The 19032-nt window shown below is 36.0% G+C and overlaps 1 protein-coding gene across 3 annotated transcripts in view; it reads right to left on the reverse strand.

Annotated features, from left to right (window-relative positions):
* Positions 1-19032, reverse strand: part of DDX23 (DEAD-box helicase 23) — a 40019-nt gene that overhangs the window by 10075 nt on the left and 10912 nt on the right. For 2 of the 3 annotated variants that reach the window (XM_053708061.1, XM_053708060.1), the window contains exons 4-14: positions 18806-18871; positions 17192-17285; positions 10412-10477; positions 9670-9808; positions 7790-7923; positions 4431-4543; positions 3694-3837; positions 2913-3138; positions 2387-2532; positions 1677-1854; positions 1071-1313 (exon numbers count right to left, since the gene is read on the reverse strand). In XM_053708061.1, coding sequence (XP_053564036.1) covers positions 1071-1313; positions 1677-1854; positions 2387-2532; positions 2913-3138; positions 3694-3837; positions 4431-4543; positions 7790-7923; positions 9670-9808; positions 10412-10477; positions 17192-17285; positions 18806-18871 — 1549 coding nt within the window. The remainder of the gene's footprint in view (positions 1-1070; positions 1314-1676; positions 1855-2386; positions 2533-2912; positions 3139-3693; positions 3838-4430; positions 4544-7789; positions 7924-9669; positions 9809-10411; positions 10478-17191; positions 17286-18805; positions 18872-19032) is intronic. The other variant, XM_053708063.1, reaches the window with a different exon arrangement.

Genomic DNA, 19032 nt, shown 5'->3' on the forward strand with positions numbered 1-19032 from the left:
TCGCCACAGCTCTGCTGTGGCGCCTACCTACCCCCAGATCGCACTGCTTCGGCTAAGATATCGCTCCTAAGTCTCTCTGTACCCTTCGAGTACAAAACAACTTAGGCCCCACCGGAGCTCAGGACCTTACTGCCCGATCCGGATGAATACTGCGTGGCTGAGCGCGCGAAATTATATTCCGCACACCATGGGCGTGACTCGAGCCGTGCTGAGGCCCGCATGGGCCGAAAACAACATGTCGGAATACCCAACTCAAATGTTAAAAACTACATGTGCCCCTCAAAATACACACTTTAAATAATAAAAGCGCAACAACCATGAAATATTGCTCTCTACCAGGCCTGTTATTCTTTGACATAACAACGCCAGCTCATGAACAGCAACCGCACCTCTCAGCATCAGCCCACATATGTATAAGTGAAAAATCAACACACTGATAATATCAAGATAAAAGGGAATTCCAGGTACACCATTTCCATTCCTATAGTGCCCACTGATTATCCCTCCCCAGTTAGGGAAAAATGTCAGCCTGTTCTGATGTATCAAGTCTCCCCAGAAACAAATGACTGAACATACCTCAATGCTGCTTGTAGCATGACACGGTTCTCCACACTGAAGATATTTCTTTACACTACCTTCAACTGCTCAGTGGACAACCAGCTGGATCTTAGATAATGTTTGCTAAGAAAATTCACATCAGGGCAGAAAAAAAAAAAGGATGTCTCCACTCCTCTTAGGGATTAAGTGGCTGATGATTTCTCCCTGAGAAAAATAGTACTGACTGGCACCATTGTAAAATAAAAAACTTCTTGATTGAAGAATCTAAACTAACACCTCACTTTACCTCTTCCTATCACTAACACAGGCAAAGAGAATGACTGTGGTGGGAGGGAAGGGAGGAGCTATATATACAGCTCTGCTGTGGTGCTCTTTGCCACTTCCTGCTAAACAGGAGGCGTAATCCCATAAGGATGAAATCCTTGGACTTGTCATATCTTGTAAAAGAAAACACTTTAATGTTTAAATGTTCTTTATGACTTTTAAATACTGGCTAACAATTATACACTCACTTGTCTATACTTGTGTTTCCCGGATTCAAAGTTGGCCATCATTTTCTCTGGGTCCTCTGCCTCATCTGTATCAGGCTTCTGGTTGGTGACTGGCATGTGCTCTAAGATCTTCTGAACATCTGGCTCGAAACCCATATCAATCATACGATCAGCTTCATCCAGTACCACGTAAGTACAGCGACTCAGTACTAAATATCGATTTTCCAGTACATCTATCAAACGTCCAGGGGTAGCAATCACAATCTTGAGAGGATGATAAAATGTAGCCAAATAAATTTTGCAAAGTTGTATAAGATAAAGTTATAAATATAGTAATGTGAAACCCTAGCCTTTTCAACAGAACAATTCTATAACTTCCAATCTGTCTTTGGAGTGGTTGCTTCTAAATTATTTGGACTAAAGAGCTACACAATTCAGCCCTTAACAGATTATTAATTTAGTTGAATTTAGAATTTTAAAATATTTTTTTATTTCAATATAGTGTGATAAAGTATGGCTTCTAGCTAATCTCTTGGGCACAATTATTGGTGTAGCCTAACATATGTCAACCTAGAGGCGTGTGAATTATAAATTATCTTGATATTAGCAACAAATGTATCACTATACCTCGCATCCCATTCTCAGACGGAAACCTTGATCCTCACGAGAGATACCTCCAATAACTGCCACTGTGCGAATTCCCAATGGTTTTCCGAACTTAATCGTCTCCTCCTCAATTTGTTGGGCCAACTCTCTAGTTGGGGCCAAGATGATGGCATAAGGTCCTTGATCAGATTCTTCAATCCTTAAAATGACAAATTAAATACTTGTTAGTATGTGACAAAAGCAGTATTTATCCACATTCTTCTCTCAGGATGTCATGTGAAACCTTTGGATCCTTAGGTTACATGCAGAACAAAACTACTGAAACTTCAGAGCTAACTTTCATCGTCACAAATAATTAAAATGCTACTTAGGCCATCTCTTTACTAGATTAGTGATGGCAAGAATTGGTGTACAAATTATACGTTTGTTGTATGTTTTCATATCCACGACGACGCATCCTGCTTCACAAAACAGGCACACAAAAAACATTTTTAAACATTGCCTTTGAATTCCTCATTTGGGACCCACAGCACCACTCCCTTTTTTTTTTTATAAATTAGGAAACACTCAAACTCAGATGTGCACAAACCTTATGTCATGCCAAAACAGCAAGTTTAAATTCCAACATCCTACGTCCATTTATATTCTGGAATACCACCACACAATTTACAAATATCTCAGCCTTTTTTTTTTTTTTTTTTTAAAGAGAATTTATGAAATCTGCAAGTTACCTGTCAATCTTAGGCAAAGTTGTGATCCAGACCAAGAGAGGAATAAGGAAGGCAGCAGTCTTACCACTACCGGTTTCTGCCACGCCAATAATGTCACGGTTCTGTAAACCAATAGGAATGGCTTGCCGCTGGATGGGCGTTGGTTCCTACGAATATAAAATAGGATAAAGTTTAGAAAACAGAATATTTTTAAACAGGCATGAGAGAAAGCATTGCTTTCGAATTAGCCTTTGATCACATCAGGCTATTGGAGATATCCAAGAAAAGGGGTAAAGTCAGGCGTTGATATTTAGTGTAATATTACATTGGTGAGCACTCTGAAATCACTGGCTTTTTTCCCTAACAACTTTTATGGCAATTAAATTTCAATTACTTTTTGTTATAACATTTCCATAAACCCAGCAATAGGGCAATTCTTTTCTTTGCATACAATATAAATTGCCCTTATCACCAAGCATAGGTGTCCTGTTACAATAGAAAAAGATTTTCAAGCAAATGTATGCAATAGTCCTGCCCTATGACATACCTTGTATCCACATTTGTCAATAACTTCTTGAATATGTGGGGGCAGAGAGGAGTCGGCCCAGGAGCGGATAGGGTTGGGAATCTTTCCACCTTTGGTGGTAATACTGTAGTCCTCCCGGAAAATACGCCAGTCTCGGTCAGTCATTTCATCTAATTTCTTCTGAGACCAATGTCTATCATCCCATCTCTGCTTGGCTTCCTTCTTCCTCACCTTACGCAGTCTCACCCTTTTAACGATCAAAATGACATGAATTTAGTTGTTAATGTTGAATTAAATGAAGAAGAAAAAAAACCTACATTTTACTCTACCTTAGTGTGGATCTCAGAGATCATAGACAAGTTAATGGTCATTGACAAACAACGTTGCAAACACTGCTGCCATAATTCTGAATACAATCCCACTGATCGCATTGCCTGAGTCAATATGGAGAAAGCTGCACTGCAATATCACTTCAGCTTACAGTGTCGTACAAGATCAGTTGCATGTGGTTTCTGATTTTCCACAGCAATATAGAACCGAAAGAGGTTTTACATACTGTATATATAAGAAATTAAGCAATGCGATGAAAGATTCTTGTGCAAAAGCAGTCCAGTTACACACTCTAACTATACAAACAAAATGCATACAATGCCCTTACAAAACAGATTTTAGTATGCTCAGCAATAAATACACTAGAATATGCCAGAACACTGCAACAGTGACAGGTATCATGCTGAGGTATAGCCGACACAGGTATATTTGTGTAGTCCGTAAATACTGCTGAGAAGTACAGGCCACTTACTCCTCTTGCTCTTTTTCCTCCAGAGTCCTCCTCTTCTCCATGAGATCACCATAAAAACGGGATTGCTCACGCTTCTGTTGCTTCAGGTCTATGCCTGCAATGAAACCACGGCCGAGTAGCTGAACATGGTGTCTCTCCTTATACCTTAAGCAAAAACAAAATCATTGCAGTTGATGGTTTACAGAGGGGCTGCAGCACATTGCAAAATCGTGTAAAGTTACACACATATATATATATATATACATACACTCACACATATACTTCGATTTACAACCTACATACGTTTTTAAAAATAGCTGCCATAGTTAAAAGGGATCATGTACTCAGGCAAGCAGCTGAGTTCCTTGTTTTGAAAGATGACGGAGGAGCAATCTTTCAGACGGGTTGATTTCTCTCTTCCAACCCCACCCCACTGGAGGCCGATTTATGCGGCTGCTTCCTGTTTACATAGCTTTTCTATATCCAATACTGCAGTTTTCAAATGTCCATATAGATGGAAGTTTCAACAAGTAACGGCAGCTATTTCTAATGTCAAACAAAGGAGCTATTTCGTAAACAATTTTATACAGTCCAGCAGGTAAAATAGATCATTGGGAACAAATTAAGGGAGAGAACATTTTAAAGTAAAAATTGCCATTTAAATTTAGATTACCTATACATACTTTATATTGTAAATACAATGGGAATTGCCGTTTTGTAACAAGGAATTAATTTCAATAGTTGGAGCTTTTACTCACAATGGATTATAGTCAATTGACGTATCTTCTGAAGCATCCCATTCAAACACAAATTTCCTATCATTTAAATGTCTAGTGCGTCTCCTCTTCTTTATACCCCCCAGGTAGCGCTCCTGCCAAACAGAAAAGTACAAAAATTACAGTGTCAAAATATTCACTGGAAGCAAAGCAAGTACATGTCCTGGGTAATAAATCCACAAATAACAAAACAAACAAATTGATCAATGGGGTCACTCATCATTACTGGCTGTTACATATGGGTGACAATCAACAGGAAAGAAAATACAAATTTGTACAATAGTCAGTCTCTGGTTTATCATTCTTACTCAGCAATATACCGTATAATTAGCTCTGGTTCTCATTAACGTATTTAATAGCTATCTTTCTATAAAAGCATTGATCTTCTTTAAGCAACTGCAAATCTGCACACAACATATTGCAGATGGATGGTCGAAGTGCTTCATTATAATAAACTACTTCCTCAACTCAGCATCCATACTGTTACTGTCATGTGCTGAAAAAAAAAAAATCATATGATTTTCTGCTGAGACTATAAGTTAAAAAAAAAAAATATATATATATATATATAAATCCAGTTATACTTACAATTAAAGGGACAATGAACCCAAATTGAGAGAGAGCATGAAATTTTAATCAACTTCCTAATTTACTCCTATTATCAAATTTTCTTTATTCTCTTGGTATCTTTATTTGAAATGCAAGACTAAGTTTAGATGCCGGCCCATTTTTGGTGAACAACCTGGGTTGTCCTTGCTGATTGGTGGATAAATTCATCCACCAATTAAAAAGTGCTGTCCAGAGTACTGAACCAAGAAAAAATATTTTTCAAATACAGATAGCAAGAGAACGAAGAAAAAATTGATAATAGGAGTAAATTAGAAAGTTGATTAAAATTGCATGCTCTATCTGAATCACAAACGAAAATAATTGGGTTCAGTGTCCTTTTAAGTGAACAGAGCACTTAATCTGTGAAAGGATATAAGTTTCCTGATGAAGATTTAGTCAACATATAGTAAATAGATTGGAACAAGAGAGCAGACAGATTAAACTATTTTAAGTCAGGCTCTGGGTACAGACTCCAAGGGCCTTATGCTCAGTAACCTCTGCAAAGGGGTTAAACACAAAGTTAGGGCATCACTAGTATTAAAATGAGATGCTATAGCTAATTGGAGCCTGTGTCCTTTTCATTATTATTGCCCTTTAAAGAGACATAAACCCCATTTTTTTTTTATTTAGATAGAAAACCCCAAATAAAAACAAAAATAAAAATGTATAGCTTTCTGCTGACACACTAATTCCTCTTTTATACAGTTTATTCCATGTAAGGCATTAGACCTTGTACGTTGTCTTTAGTTAACAGCGCTTGGCCAATATCTTGCTACTGCAGGTTGAAATAAATTGGTTTCTGAAACCATGCAGTTGTTGTATACAGCAACAATGGATGCACCAATTTTGATTTAAAAAAAAATAAAAAATTATATATATATATATATATATATATATATATATATATATATATATATATATATATATATATATATATATATATATATATATATATTATATTACTCTCTCTGCTGTAAAATGGTGGTAAGTTTGTTGTATTATCATGGAGTAAAATCTGCCCTATCATCTTATATTCATCAGTTAATAAGGCAACATGTTGCTTTTAAAGGGACAATCTACTCCCAGAATTTTCATTGTTTAAAAAGATAGATAAATCCCTTAATTACACATTCCCCAGTTTTGCATAACCACTACGGTTATGTTAATACACTTTTTACCTCTGTGATTACCTTGTATCTAAGCCTCTGCAGACTGCTCCCTTATTTCAGTTTTTTTGACAGACTTTAATTTTAGACAATAAATACCGAATCATAAATAAGCGAGTGAGCACGTTATCTATATGGCACACATGAACTAGCGCTGTCTAGCCGTGAAAATCTGTCAAAATGCACTGAGATAAGAGCCAGCCTTCAACTGCTTAGAAATAAGTTTGAGCCTACCTAGGTTTAGCTTTCAACAAAGAATACCAATTGAACAAAGTAAATTTGATAAAAGTAAATTAGAAAGTTGTTTAAAATCTCATGCCTTATCTGAATCATGAAAGTTTAATTTGACTAAATTGTCCCTTTAAAGTTAAAGGGGACAGTCAACACCTAGAAAAACTTTATTGCATACCTTAAAAAAAAAGATAATGAGCCTGCACCGCATCCCATCTTCAATACCACTAACGTTATGCGTCTAATCTTCAAATGAACATATAGTTTTCAGCGGTAGATATGGCCGCCAAACTCCCCCCACCGTTACGTAGGAGGCTTCTTCTTAAAGTCTTCAACCAATCAGAATCAAATCCTAGGCTAGATTCTTTATCCACTTTCTATTTCTAATAGCGAGCGGACTAAAATTATAATGCGCATGCACATTAGAAATAGAACAGCGTCCCTGTGAACGAGGATTGAATAAAAAAAAAAGAAGGGGACGGAGGAGGAGGAGGGGTATGGTGGCCATATCTACTGCTGAAAACTGTATGGGCTTTCGATGATTAGACTTATAACGTTAGTGGTATTGAAGATGGGATGCGGCGCAGGCGCATCTTTTTTGTGGTTCTAAAGTATGGGATAGATTTCCTGGGTGTTGACTGTCCCTTTAAGGTTATACTAATGAAAATATAGCTTCCATGTGAGTTTTAAATATGGGTTGTAAGTTACATATCATTTTGAATGGGAACATATATAAATAAAAGAGAAGACAACTGTGCATTAAACAGCAAGTATGGGTTTACTATGCTGGTGAAAAGATGGTTCTTTTCATTTTTAGCATGCCAAAACTGCCCCGTCTCTCTCTTACAGGTGCCTTTTTGAAAGCTTGTCTTCATGGCAACTGAACTAAACAGCCCTCTTCCAATAAAAGTTTTGTTAGATTTTACCCAGGTCTGCTCGATGGGCTACCAGCTGCATGACGGAGGAGCAGTTGTATGTATCAGGATTTGATACAGCACCAATGTCGCTTACATGGTTTCTAGATCTTGACAAGATCTCCCCTAGATCACACTTGACAATTCCTCTGCTTAAAACATCAGAGATTAAACCAGCCGGCGGCATCATTGGAATATAGCTGGGGAAATGTGGACGTCTCATTAAGCAGCCGTTTCCAATCACAGCCACTTCACCGCTCAGGATGAAACAATTTTTGTCAATAACAGACTGCTGAGTGCACAAAATGCGCAAAAAATACAAGTGCTACACAAAAAACAACCACAAAACAGGTTGATCTGTAGATAAAACTGGCTAATGAACATCATTGATATATAGAATATTGCTCAAATAAAAACATACCTTAATTGCTTGTAATTCTTTGGTTTTATCTTTCTCTTCTCTGACTTTTACTCTTCCCTCATCCTCTTCATTACCATTGTTCTCACGCTCTATCCTCTCTCTGCGCTCTCGCCGCTCCCTTTCTTGGGGATCCTCTGCAACATGCATAAAATGTATGAACATCAAGATTAAAAAAAAGGTACATTTTAAGAATGTGTATTAGAAAGGCAAAAAAAATCCATGTAGCCTGGGCTCAAAGAATTTTACTTTTGGGAGCAAAACATTTTTAAAAATGGCAGAAAGTTTCTCAATACGTTCAATTTTTCCTTGGTATCAAAAACATTCTTTCATTTCAAAATGCTGTGTCCATTCCTGACTAACTTGATAAAGCAAAATAGAAGCCAAAGGCAGTGTAACCTATCATTCCTATTAAATGTAGAACATTCAGTGTGGAAATAAACTCACTTAAAGGGACACTGAACCCAATTTTTTTCTTTCATGATTCAGATAGAGCATGCAATTTTAAGCAACTTTCTAATTTACTCCTAATATCAATTTTTCTTTGTTCTCTTGCTATCTTTATTTGAAAATCATGAACTTAAATCTTAGCAGCCAGCCCGCCCATTATAGGTTCAGCACCATGGATAGTGCTTGCTTATTGGAGGCTGACATTTACCCTCCAATAAGCAAACATAACCCAGATTCTCAACCGAAAATGGGCCGGCTCCTATGCATCACATTCCTGCTTTTTAAAAAAGGTTGGCAAGAGAATTAAGACAAATCGATAATAGGAGTAAATTATAAAGTTGCTTAAAATTGCATGCTCTATCTGAAACATTCAAGAGAAAATTTGCGTTTAGTGTCCTTTTAAACAGTCATAAGAGGTAGATTAGTATTATTCCAACTAAAAAACAAACAAAACAAAAAAACTGCAATAAATAGAAAGAAAAATATTTCCTTTTAAAAAGGTAAAGAGCAGATAAAGTGTGATTTTTCAAAATACTGCAACCAAAATCTTAACACTAAAGCAAAAACTTTTCAAAGCTCACCATAAAATATAAAAAAATAATAATCCCAGTTTAAATCTCGCAAGCATGGATAAAAATCTCTCTTTTTTTTATATAGCATTATATTGTAATGTGTCTCTCCTTTACATTCAGAACCTGCATTGCTATATAGAGAGCTCTCAAAACCCAAATGTGTCTGTGGAAATTATTTGAGGGATATTACAGTACTGATGAGACCCAGAGTGGAGAACTTTAGATCATGTGGGAGTAAACACATAGGCTTGCAGGGTTAGTAGTGCTAAAACTACACACTCTACCATCTAGGACATGTAAAGCTTGCCCTATAATGTCCCTTTAAGAGAGAACCGCAGAGTCTCTTAATGGAGGTGATAAAAATAATCTTCTGGCTGCAACAATGTACCATGGTGAACTGTGACTACTGTTACACAATGAAATAGGGTTGTTTAGGTTAACCCCTAGGCTGCAGTACTAATGTACAACAACCATAACCTTTTTTTTAAACACCTTTTTCATTATGCGTCATTATAATGCCATAACCATTAGCACAAATTAAAATGCACATCGCTATTGCAATATTTTACAAGCCAGCAATACAACAGTACACTAAAGGAAAGCTCTTCTGATAAAACACCCAGGTACCCGGCTGTCTTTTTCAATAAAGATGGCAACCTGGCACCAAGTATTTCTCAAGCTTCTGTCATGATGCAGTTACTGATATTTGAGCTTCTTTGGCACCAGATGTCTGTTCCATTATGTGACAAGTGATGCCTTGCTGTTCTTATGCTAGAAAAAGAGTGGGGAAACCTACATCATCAGGCGACTTCTGAGTAGGTTGGAATAAAAACTATAGGAAAGGCAAAGATGCAAGCTCACCTAACATCCTTCTGCCGATCTCCTGGAACTGTTTCCTCTTTTTCCTTTCTTCTTCTATTAATTTTTGTTTCCCTTCCACCTCCATTTTTCTTCGTTTCATAGCCTCAGCCTCTCTCTCTGCTTTGGAAAGGAATTTGGGCTACGGAATAGAAACAGATTTCAATCAGATTTGCTATATTAGTAAATGTTAAAATATATCGCAGCAATTATTTTTTGTTAAATTCTTATCTGTAAGTCAATTTTCTATCAGTTGAGATGAGTTTATTCATTTTTTGTCAAGATGTTTGGCATTTTATGTATATGCGTTATTACTTAAAAGGGACACTGAACCCAAATTTTTTCTTTTGCGATTCAGATAGAGCATGCAATTTCAAGCAACTTTCTAATTTACTCATATTATCATTTTTTCTTTGTTCTCTTGCTATCTTTATTTGAAAAAGAAGGCATCTAAGCTTTTTTTCTTGGTTCAGAACTCTAGACAGCACTTTTTTATTGGTGGATGAATTTATCCACCAATCAGCAAGGATAACCCAGGTTGTTCACCAAAAATGGGCCGGCATCTAAACTTACATTCTTGCATTTCAAATAAAGATACCAAGAGAATAAAACATTTTTTATAATAGGAGTAAATTAGAAAGTTGCTTAACATTTCATGCTCTGTCTGAATCACGAAAGAAAAAAATCTGGGTTCAGTGTCCCTTTAACTCTCTCCATAGCAAGAGAAAAAAATATATAGTCTTACCTTAGCTTCAGCCGCCTCCTCTTTTTTCTTTTTTGCCAACAACTCTTCCAGAGACAAGGGCTGCGCCTAAAAGAAGGAAAATTCCACAAATTCATGTGTATGACAACTATTAAAGATTCTGTGTACACACATTATATGGTCAAAATTATGTGGACACCTGGTCATTAAGCCTATGTGAGGTTGTTGGATATCCCATTCCAAAACCACGGGAGTTGGCCTCCCCTTTGTGGCTAGAATAGTCGCAACTTTTCTGGTAATGTTTTCCACAAGATTCTGTGGAGTTTCTGTGGCAATTTGTGCCCATTCAGCCAAAAGAGCATTTGTGTGGTCAGGCAATGATGTTGGAATAGAAGGCCTGGCTTATATCCCAAAGGTTTTTAGTGGGGTTGAGATCAGGTCTCTGTACAGACCACTTGAGCTACTGCACATCAAACTCTTCAAACTAGGTCTTCCTGGGTGTCTCTTTCTGCACAGCAGCACAGGAAAGGACCTAACCCAGACTCTTGGAAGCACCCAATTGTCTAAAATGTCTTTCCATCCTGTAGCATTAAGAAAACCATTCACTGTAACGAAGGAGCCAAGCCCAAACCCTGAAATACAGGCCTAGAAATTATCCCTCTTCCACCAAACTTTACAGAAGACACTATGCTATTGTTGGATAGTGTAGATAGTGAAGCGCGATTTATCCCTCCATACAACTCATTTCCACTGTTTCACAGTCCAGTGGTGACCTGCTCAGCCATGGAAACCCATTTCATGAAGCTACAAACACACAGTTAATGTGCTGATGTTGCTCCCAGAGGCTGTTTAGAACTCAGTAGTGAGTGAAGATTTTGGGGAAAGGCTATTTTTTACATGCTACGCACTTCAGCACTCGGGAGCCCCACTCTGAGTTTGCATGGTCTACCACTACATGGCTGGGCTGTTGTAGCTCCTAGACTCTTTCACTTTACAATAATAGCACTTACAGATTCACAAACTGACTTGTTGCGAAAGGTGGCATCCTGCGACACTGGCACAGATACAGAGTGCTTCACTTTGACACATTGTACTGCCAATGTTTCCATATCAGAGAGTTGATGCTGAGAAGCGTGCGGCGTGTCTGGCAACAACCGTGGAGCCGGCTGAGAGACCGGAAATGACACCGGTCTGACTGATTTCAAGTTCAACCCACCTTGAAAACGGAGTGCCGTAGCAGTGGCGAAACCAAGCCACAAATCCAGATCCAAAGTACAAGTAGTAAGCAGGCACTGCAACGAGGGTTTCTTTTTTAAAAATAAAAAGTATCCTTTATTGAAAAAACAAGGTTAAAAAGGTTTTAACCAGCTACAAACGCTGGATGACACGCTAAAAGAGACAAATGGCAGGAGTGTGTGAGAGACATTATTAGCTGTCTGACTAGTTTTGCGTCCCTCTTGGACGCTTATTCATAGACTAATTTGTGATGAGAGGAAGGCTGCTTAAGAAGGGGAACTTTAAATTCAATTGGCTGTTTGCTAAAAATGGTATAATAAGCTACAGCCATTAGTTGTTAACCCTTAGTAAGAAAACCTCTCTCTTGATACATCACAAAGTACAAAGTTAAAAACAAAGTTAATGAACCTCCTTGTATTTTAAATTTACAATTATATACATTAATGCAAAAAAATGGTTACATGGTATTGATGGAGGAAGCAAAATCCAAAACAAGAACTTAGACTGAAATGGAAAATATTGAAAGAAATAATAATAATAATAATGAATGAGGAAATAAATGAATGAAAAAATGAATAAATGAATGAATGAGAAAAATGAAAAAATAACATAATAATAATTATGAAATGAGTAAAAATACAAGTAAATTTAGAAAATTAAAAATGAAAAAGGAATACATAAGAAAAAAGTTAATTAACTAACCAGCAGGTTAGTGAAAAATGTCTTTGGAAAGCAATTAACCCTATCTAGACCTCAATTGAAGACATTAGGTGTAAATAATAAACCATATACAAAAAAGCATGTATATAATACAGTAAACCAAGAGGGATAAACTAAGAAGATGGAATCAACTGTCAATTAAGTAATTAATGTCACATTCACGGTTCATCCCTAATGGTGACCGTGTTTTAAGTTTCAACATCCAAAACAGTTCCTTTTTCTCTAAGATTTTAAATTTATTGCCCCCTCTAATGGATGTAGTGGCAATGTCTATGATGTTAATGCTCATATTAGCTATATTCGTCATGTGATAGCCATTGAAATGATTGGCCACTGCTGAGTCCTTATTATAATTTTTAACATCTCTAGTGTGTTCATTGAATCTTTTACGAGCCTCTCTAGAAGTTTGACCTGTGTATTGTATTTGGCATATATTGCAAGTGATAAGATAAACCACAAAAGTGGTGCAACAATTTGCATAAAACTCCATAGTGTATTCATTTTCTGTACTGTGACTATGAAACTTGTCACCTACATTGATATGTGTACACATTAAACAGTTGCGTCTTCCACATTTGTAGTTGCCCCTATGTTGCAACAAATTTTGTTGGCTTACATCAGTTTTCATGACCAAACTTGGTGATATGGCTTGACCTAGGGTTTTACATTTTTTAGGAACATATTTAATATTCTTTATATGTGGTTTAAGTATGTCATCTCCTAAGAGGACATGGGAGTGTTTTTTCATGATTTTAACAATTTCATTATACTGTTTTGAATAGGCCGTTGTAAACACTACTGCATCTTTAAAGTTAGATTTCTCTTTCTTACTCAAATCAGGTTTTTTATAAGCACTGCTGTGAGTACTTATACTTTTTCGACACTTTTGAAGGGAATTGGTGTTATAGCCCCTACACACTAATCTGTCTTTTAATTCCAGGGATTGAGATTCATATATTGCATCTGATTTTGTATTTCTATGAATCCTTATAAATTGCCCCCTAGGTATTGCCCTAATGACATGTGTGGGGTGTTGTGAGGTGGCATGTAAGATTGTGTTGCCAGCTGTCTCTTAGCGATATGTGCTGGTAATTGTATTATCAGTGATTTGAAGTGTCAAATCTAAATAGTTGACCTTATTGTTGTTAAATATCCCAGTAAATTTAAGATTAAATGCATTTCCATTTATATATTCAATGAATGTATTGAAATCTATCTCATTGAGCGGCTTTTTTACAATGACCAACAGGTCATCAATATAGCGTACATATATAAGGATGTTTTCTAACCAAGGGTTATGTATACAATAGATATGTGACAACTCCCACCATGAGACATACAAATTTGCAAATGTGGGGGCAAATTTTGCCCCCATGGCAGTGCCACATATCTGATTGTTAAATACCCCATCAAACCAAAAATAATTGTGAGATAAAAGGAATCGCAATACATCTCCTACATATTGAATGATTAAATCTGTTAAATCCATTTCTCGATTTAGAAAAAATTGCACAGCCTGTACCCCTAATTCTTGAGGGATACAGGTATAAAGAGAGCATACATCAATAACTGCCCATGTATAGTCTTCCTTCCATTGCACAGTGTCCAGTATGTCAATAAGCTGGGCACTGTCCCTTAGATAGGATAGCTGTTTTTTGGCTATAGGTTGTAAAACCTCATCCAACCATGCCCCCAATGGCTCAAATAAGGACCCCACCCCAGAGACAATAGGTCTACCTGGAGGGGAGAGGGGGTCCTTATGAACCTTGGGAACATGGTAAAAAATTGGAGTAAGAGGGTGATCTGGAATTAAATTCGTGAGATACCCTTCTTTGAAAATGCCCAGAGTGATACCTTCCTTAACTAAATTTTCCAATTTCTTCTTGTAAGAGAAAATTGGAATTCCTGGAAGGCGTTTATACACTTCAGTGTCATTCAATTGTTTATAAGCCTCAATGAAATAAGCCTCTTTGTCTTGAATGACAATGCTGCCTCCCTTGTCCGCATTTTTAATGACAATGTTAGAATTGTCCTGTAGAGATTTTAATGCTCTCTTTTCTCTATAAGACAGATTATGGGAGGCAGCATTGTCATTTTTCTTCATTTCCAATTCAAAAATGTCATCCTGAACCAATTTATGATATGCATTGATGATAGCACCTCTATATTGCTTAGGATAGAAGTCAGACCTTGTCCTCTTTGGGCGCACCAATTTGTTAGATGAAATGTGCTCATTGTCACCACTATACAGATCAGTAAGGGTGACAAGAGCTATCACATGACGAATATAGCTAATATGAGCATTAACATCATAGACATTGCCACTACATCCATTAGAGGGGGCAATAAATTTAAAATCTTAGAGAAAAAGGAACTGTTTTGGATGTTGAAACTTAAAACACGGTCACCATTAGGGATGAACCGTGAATGTGACATTAATTACTTAATTGACAGTTGATTCCATCTTCTTAGTTTATCCCTCTTGGTTTACTGTATTATATACATGCTTTTTTGTATATGGTTTATTATTTACACCTAATGTCTTCAATTGAGGTCTAGATAGGGTTAATTGCTTTCCAAAGACATTTTTCACTAACCTGCTGGTTAGTTAATTAACTTTTTTCTTATGTATTCCTTTTTCATTTTTAATTTTCTAAATTTACTTGTATTTTTACTCATTTCATAATTATTATTATGTTATTTTTTCATTTTTCTCATTCATTCATTTTTTCATTCATTTATTTCCTCATTCATTATTATTATTATTATTATTATTTCTTTCAATATTTTCCATTTCAGTCTAAGTTCTTGTTTTGGATTTTGCTTCCTCCATCAATACCATGTAACCATTTTTTTGCATTAATGTATATAATTGTAAATTTAAAATACAAGGAGGTTCATTAACTTTGTTTTTAACTTTGTACTTTGTGATGTATCAAGAGAAAGGTTTTCTTACTAAGGGTTAACAACTAATGGCTGTAGCTGATAATACCATTTTTAGCAAACAGCCAATTGAATTTAAAGTTCCCCTTCTTAAGCAGCCTTCCTCTCATCACAAATTAGTCTATGAATAAGCGTCCAAGAGGGACACGAAACTAGTCAGACAGCTAATAATGTCTCTCACACACTCCTGCCATTTGTCTCTTTTAGCGTGTCATCCAGCGTTTGTAGCTGGTTAAAACCTTTTTAACCTTGTTTTTTCAATAAAGGATACTTTTTATTTTTAAAAAAGAAACCCTCGTTGCAGTGCCTGCTTACTACTTGTACTTTGGTACTGCCAATGTTTCTCTAGGGAGATTTAATGGCTATGTGCTGTGCAATGATTGTGGCGGAAGCACCTGAAGTTAATAATTAGTAGGGGTGTCCACATACTTTTGGCCATATAGTGTGTGTGTGTGTGTGTGTGTGTGTGTTACCAGAAGTGATCTAATTCCATAATAAAAATGTTTAAGACTGGTGCCTGTATTCTGAGCAGTTAAAGGGACAGTCAAGTCAAAATTAAAAACACTTTCATGATTCAGATAGAGCACACAATTTTAAACAACTTTCCAATTCCCTTCCATTTTCTAAACGTTCACTATCTTTTTATATGCACACTTTGAGGCACCAGCTCCTACTGAGCATGTGACATGCTATACATATATGCATTGGCTGATGGTTATCACATGATGCATTAGGAAGGAAACTGTACCTGACATTTGTCAGAAAATAACCTACTACTCATTCGAAATTCAAAGTAAGTAATTTGGCATTGTCTTTTTTATTGTGCATGTATTGGTTATGCAATTCTACTATTTTCAGTGGTCCTTTAAAGGGACATGAAACCCCCAAAAAATATTTCATGATTCAGATAGAGAATACAATTTTAAACAACTTTCTAATTTACTTCTATTATCTAATTTGTTTAATTCTCTTGGTATCATTTGTTGAAGGAGCAGCAATACACTACTGGTTTCTAACTGAACAAATGGGTGAGCCAAAGACAATTGGTATGTGTGTATATACATTATATATATATAATTTTTTTTTTTATTATATTATATACACACACACAGCCTATATATGCAGCCACCAATCAGCAGCGAGAACCTAGGTTCTTTGCTGCTCCTGAGCTTTCCTAGATAAACTTTTCAGCAAAGGATAACAAGAGAATTAAGCAAATTAAATAATAGAAGTAAATTGGAAAGTTGTTTAAAAATAGTATGTTCTATCTAAATCATGAAAGAAAAAAAATTGGGTTTCATGTCCCTTTAAGTATTTACATCCCAGATGAATGTGTTTCTGGCGAGCAAAATGTTAAAGGGAGAGGAAATCCCCAACATTTTATTTCATGATTTGGATAGAACATACAATTTTAACAACTTCTATTATAAAAAATGCTTCATTCTCTTGTTATCCTTTGCAGAAGGAACAGCATTGCACTACTAGCAGCTAGCCAATCACAAGAGACAAATGTGTGCAGGCACAAGCAGCCAGCTCCCACTAGTGTAGGATATATGCATATTCTTTTTCAACAAGGGATACCAAGAGAACAAAGCACATTTGAAAATAGAAGTGAATTTAAAAGTGTTAAAATAACATGATCTATCTGAATCATGCAAGTTTAATTTTGACTTTCCTATCCCTTTAAATCACAGTGGCAAGAGTTGTTCAAAAGTGATTTAATCACCTTCGCCAACTTGGATGTTACAATATATTCTTTAGGTGAATCTCATGCTCATTTCAGTGATTTAATCACCTTGGATATAAAGTAAAAATTGACAGACTATTTTAGTTGGTATTTTAAAATATTTAGGATATATCAAATATTTAGAAATAGAAAATAACACTTAATGTAACAAAGGGAACAAAAAAAACTGGTCTGACCTTTAGCTTCTTTTCATTCTGGTTTTCTTCCTCCGATTCCTTCTTTATCTCTTTTTTTAGTTTTACATCTTTCCCTCGATTTGGAGATGTGCTCCTGAGCATAGAAACAAAGATATATTGGCACCAGTAGAATAGGTCACCCTATTAATTAAAGTGCCATAAAACATGTTAAGATCTGTGCATATCCTAAGGGCTAAGTAAGTAAAAATAGTTTGCATAAATAAAAAAAATTGTTTAAAAATTGCTGGCAAGTATTTTAAAATAATTTAAAAAATAAGCTAAACTAATTACATGGCCATGCTGTCTGGAGCAGTCTGCTCCACCTCCCCTCCCCTCAGTGTTTAGACACAGGCATTGTATTTAAACTGAGTTAACAGCTTCTAGGCATGCTCCAGCAGATAATCACTGTGCACCTTTGCATTCTACCAAAGCAACAGTAGATATAGATACAGCCATAGAAGGAAATGTGTGGTGGGAGTTAGAGCTGTACAATTCGGAATCTTAAAAGAAAGAGTTAATGGCGAGGCACTGCAGTATAAATTATTAAAATATTATATTTTGTCTCTATCCCAACTTGTCTTATGTCCCTTTAAATGAATTAAAAATTGCATCATGGAGATACAAAGTATATATTAAAATCATAAGAGAAAAAATTATTAATCACTTTGGCAGCATTGGTGAGTACCAGTTAATCCTTATGGATGAATAATGTATCCCTGTGTGTGGATAAACTCTAGGGGAAATGAAACTATTCACTAAGGAAAAGCTGTCTATGTCAGGGCACAACCTTGTACTGAGAGTTACGGCACAACTCACGGAATGTGTCCGATGACAGTAGTCCGTTAAAGGTTATAAAAGGGATATAAAGGGACAGTAAAGTCAAAAATAAAAAGTTTCATGATTCGGGTAGAGTATGCAATTTTAAACAAATTCCCAATTTATTTTTATTATCAAATTTGCTTTGTTCTCTTGGTATTCTGGGTTTAAGAAAAAAACGAGCAGGCTCAGTGCACCACTGGGAACTCGCTGAACCCATCTGGTGAGCCACTGACAAGAGGCATATGTGCAACCAAATCACCCACAGTGAATTGCTATATCAGCCTATGTAGACATGCTATTTAACAAAGAATACCAAGAGCAAACTTTGACAAAAGAAGTAAACTGGAAGGTTAATTTAAAACATGCATGCTGTATTTGATTTATGAAAGTTCAATTTTGACTTTGCTGTCCCTTTAAGACTGTGTATGGATATAAATAGTATAGTTTGTTACCATTTAACTAGTCACTGATAAGAGTCTATGATTTGTTCTTTTTCGCTATTTTATATAATGGTATGCATTTTTTATTCTGTAATCTGAGTTGGGGTGTTTTGGGGCCCCATTGTCAGGAAAGATGTCTACAGTGTTAACACTAATGATGAAATTAGAATATAAAACTATTCCCATATATAATGTCATGAAATGCCTGAAGTTGTAAAGCATTGTTTTTGTAGCCTTACATTCTTAATAACATCTTGCGTCGTTTTATCTTTTAAAAAAATATATTCTACAAATATAACTGTGTAGACACTGGATAGGGCAACAGATAAAAAGAACTGCAACAGAAAGAATTTACCTTGATCGCTTCCTGTCCTTATCCCGGCGATGAGAATCCTTCTTTCGATCTTTCTGCCTTCTATCCCTCAGAAAACAAGATCATAATGTCAGTTTAAGATGGATTATAAAAATATTCTCAGAGATGATTGTGAAAACATTCACTTTAAATTAAGATATAAGACAGCAATTTTGCTTTATTACTGAGAATAATTGCATTTGAACTATCTTCTAATAAAAAAAAAATGT

This window comes from Bombina bombina, chromosome 3 (genome assembly GCF_027579735.1).
Source record: "Bombina bombina isolate aBomBom1 chromosome 3, aBomBom1.pri, whole genome shotgun sequence".
Lineage (NCBI taxonomy): Eukaryota > Metazoa > Chordata > Amphibia > Anura > Bombinatoridae > Bombina > Bombina bombina.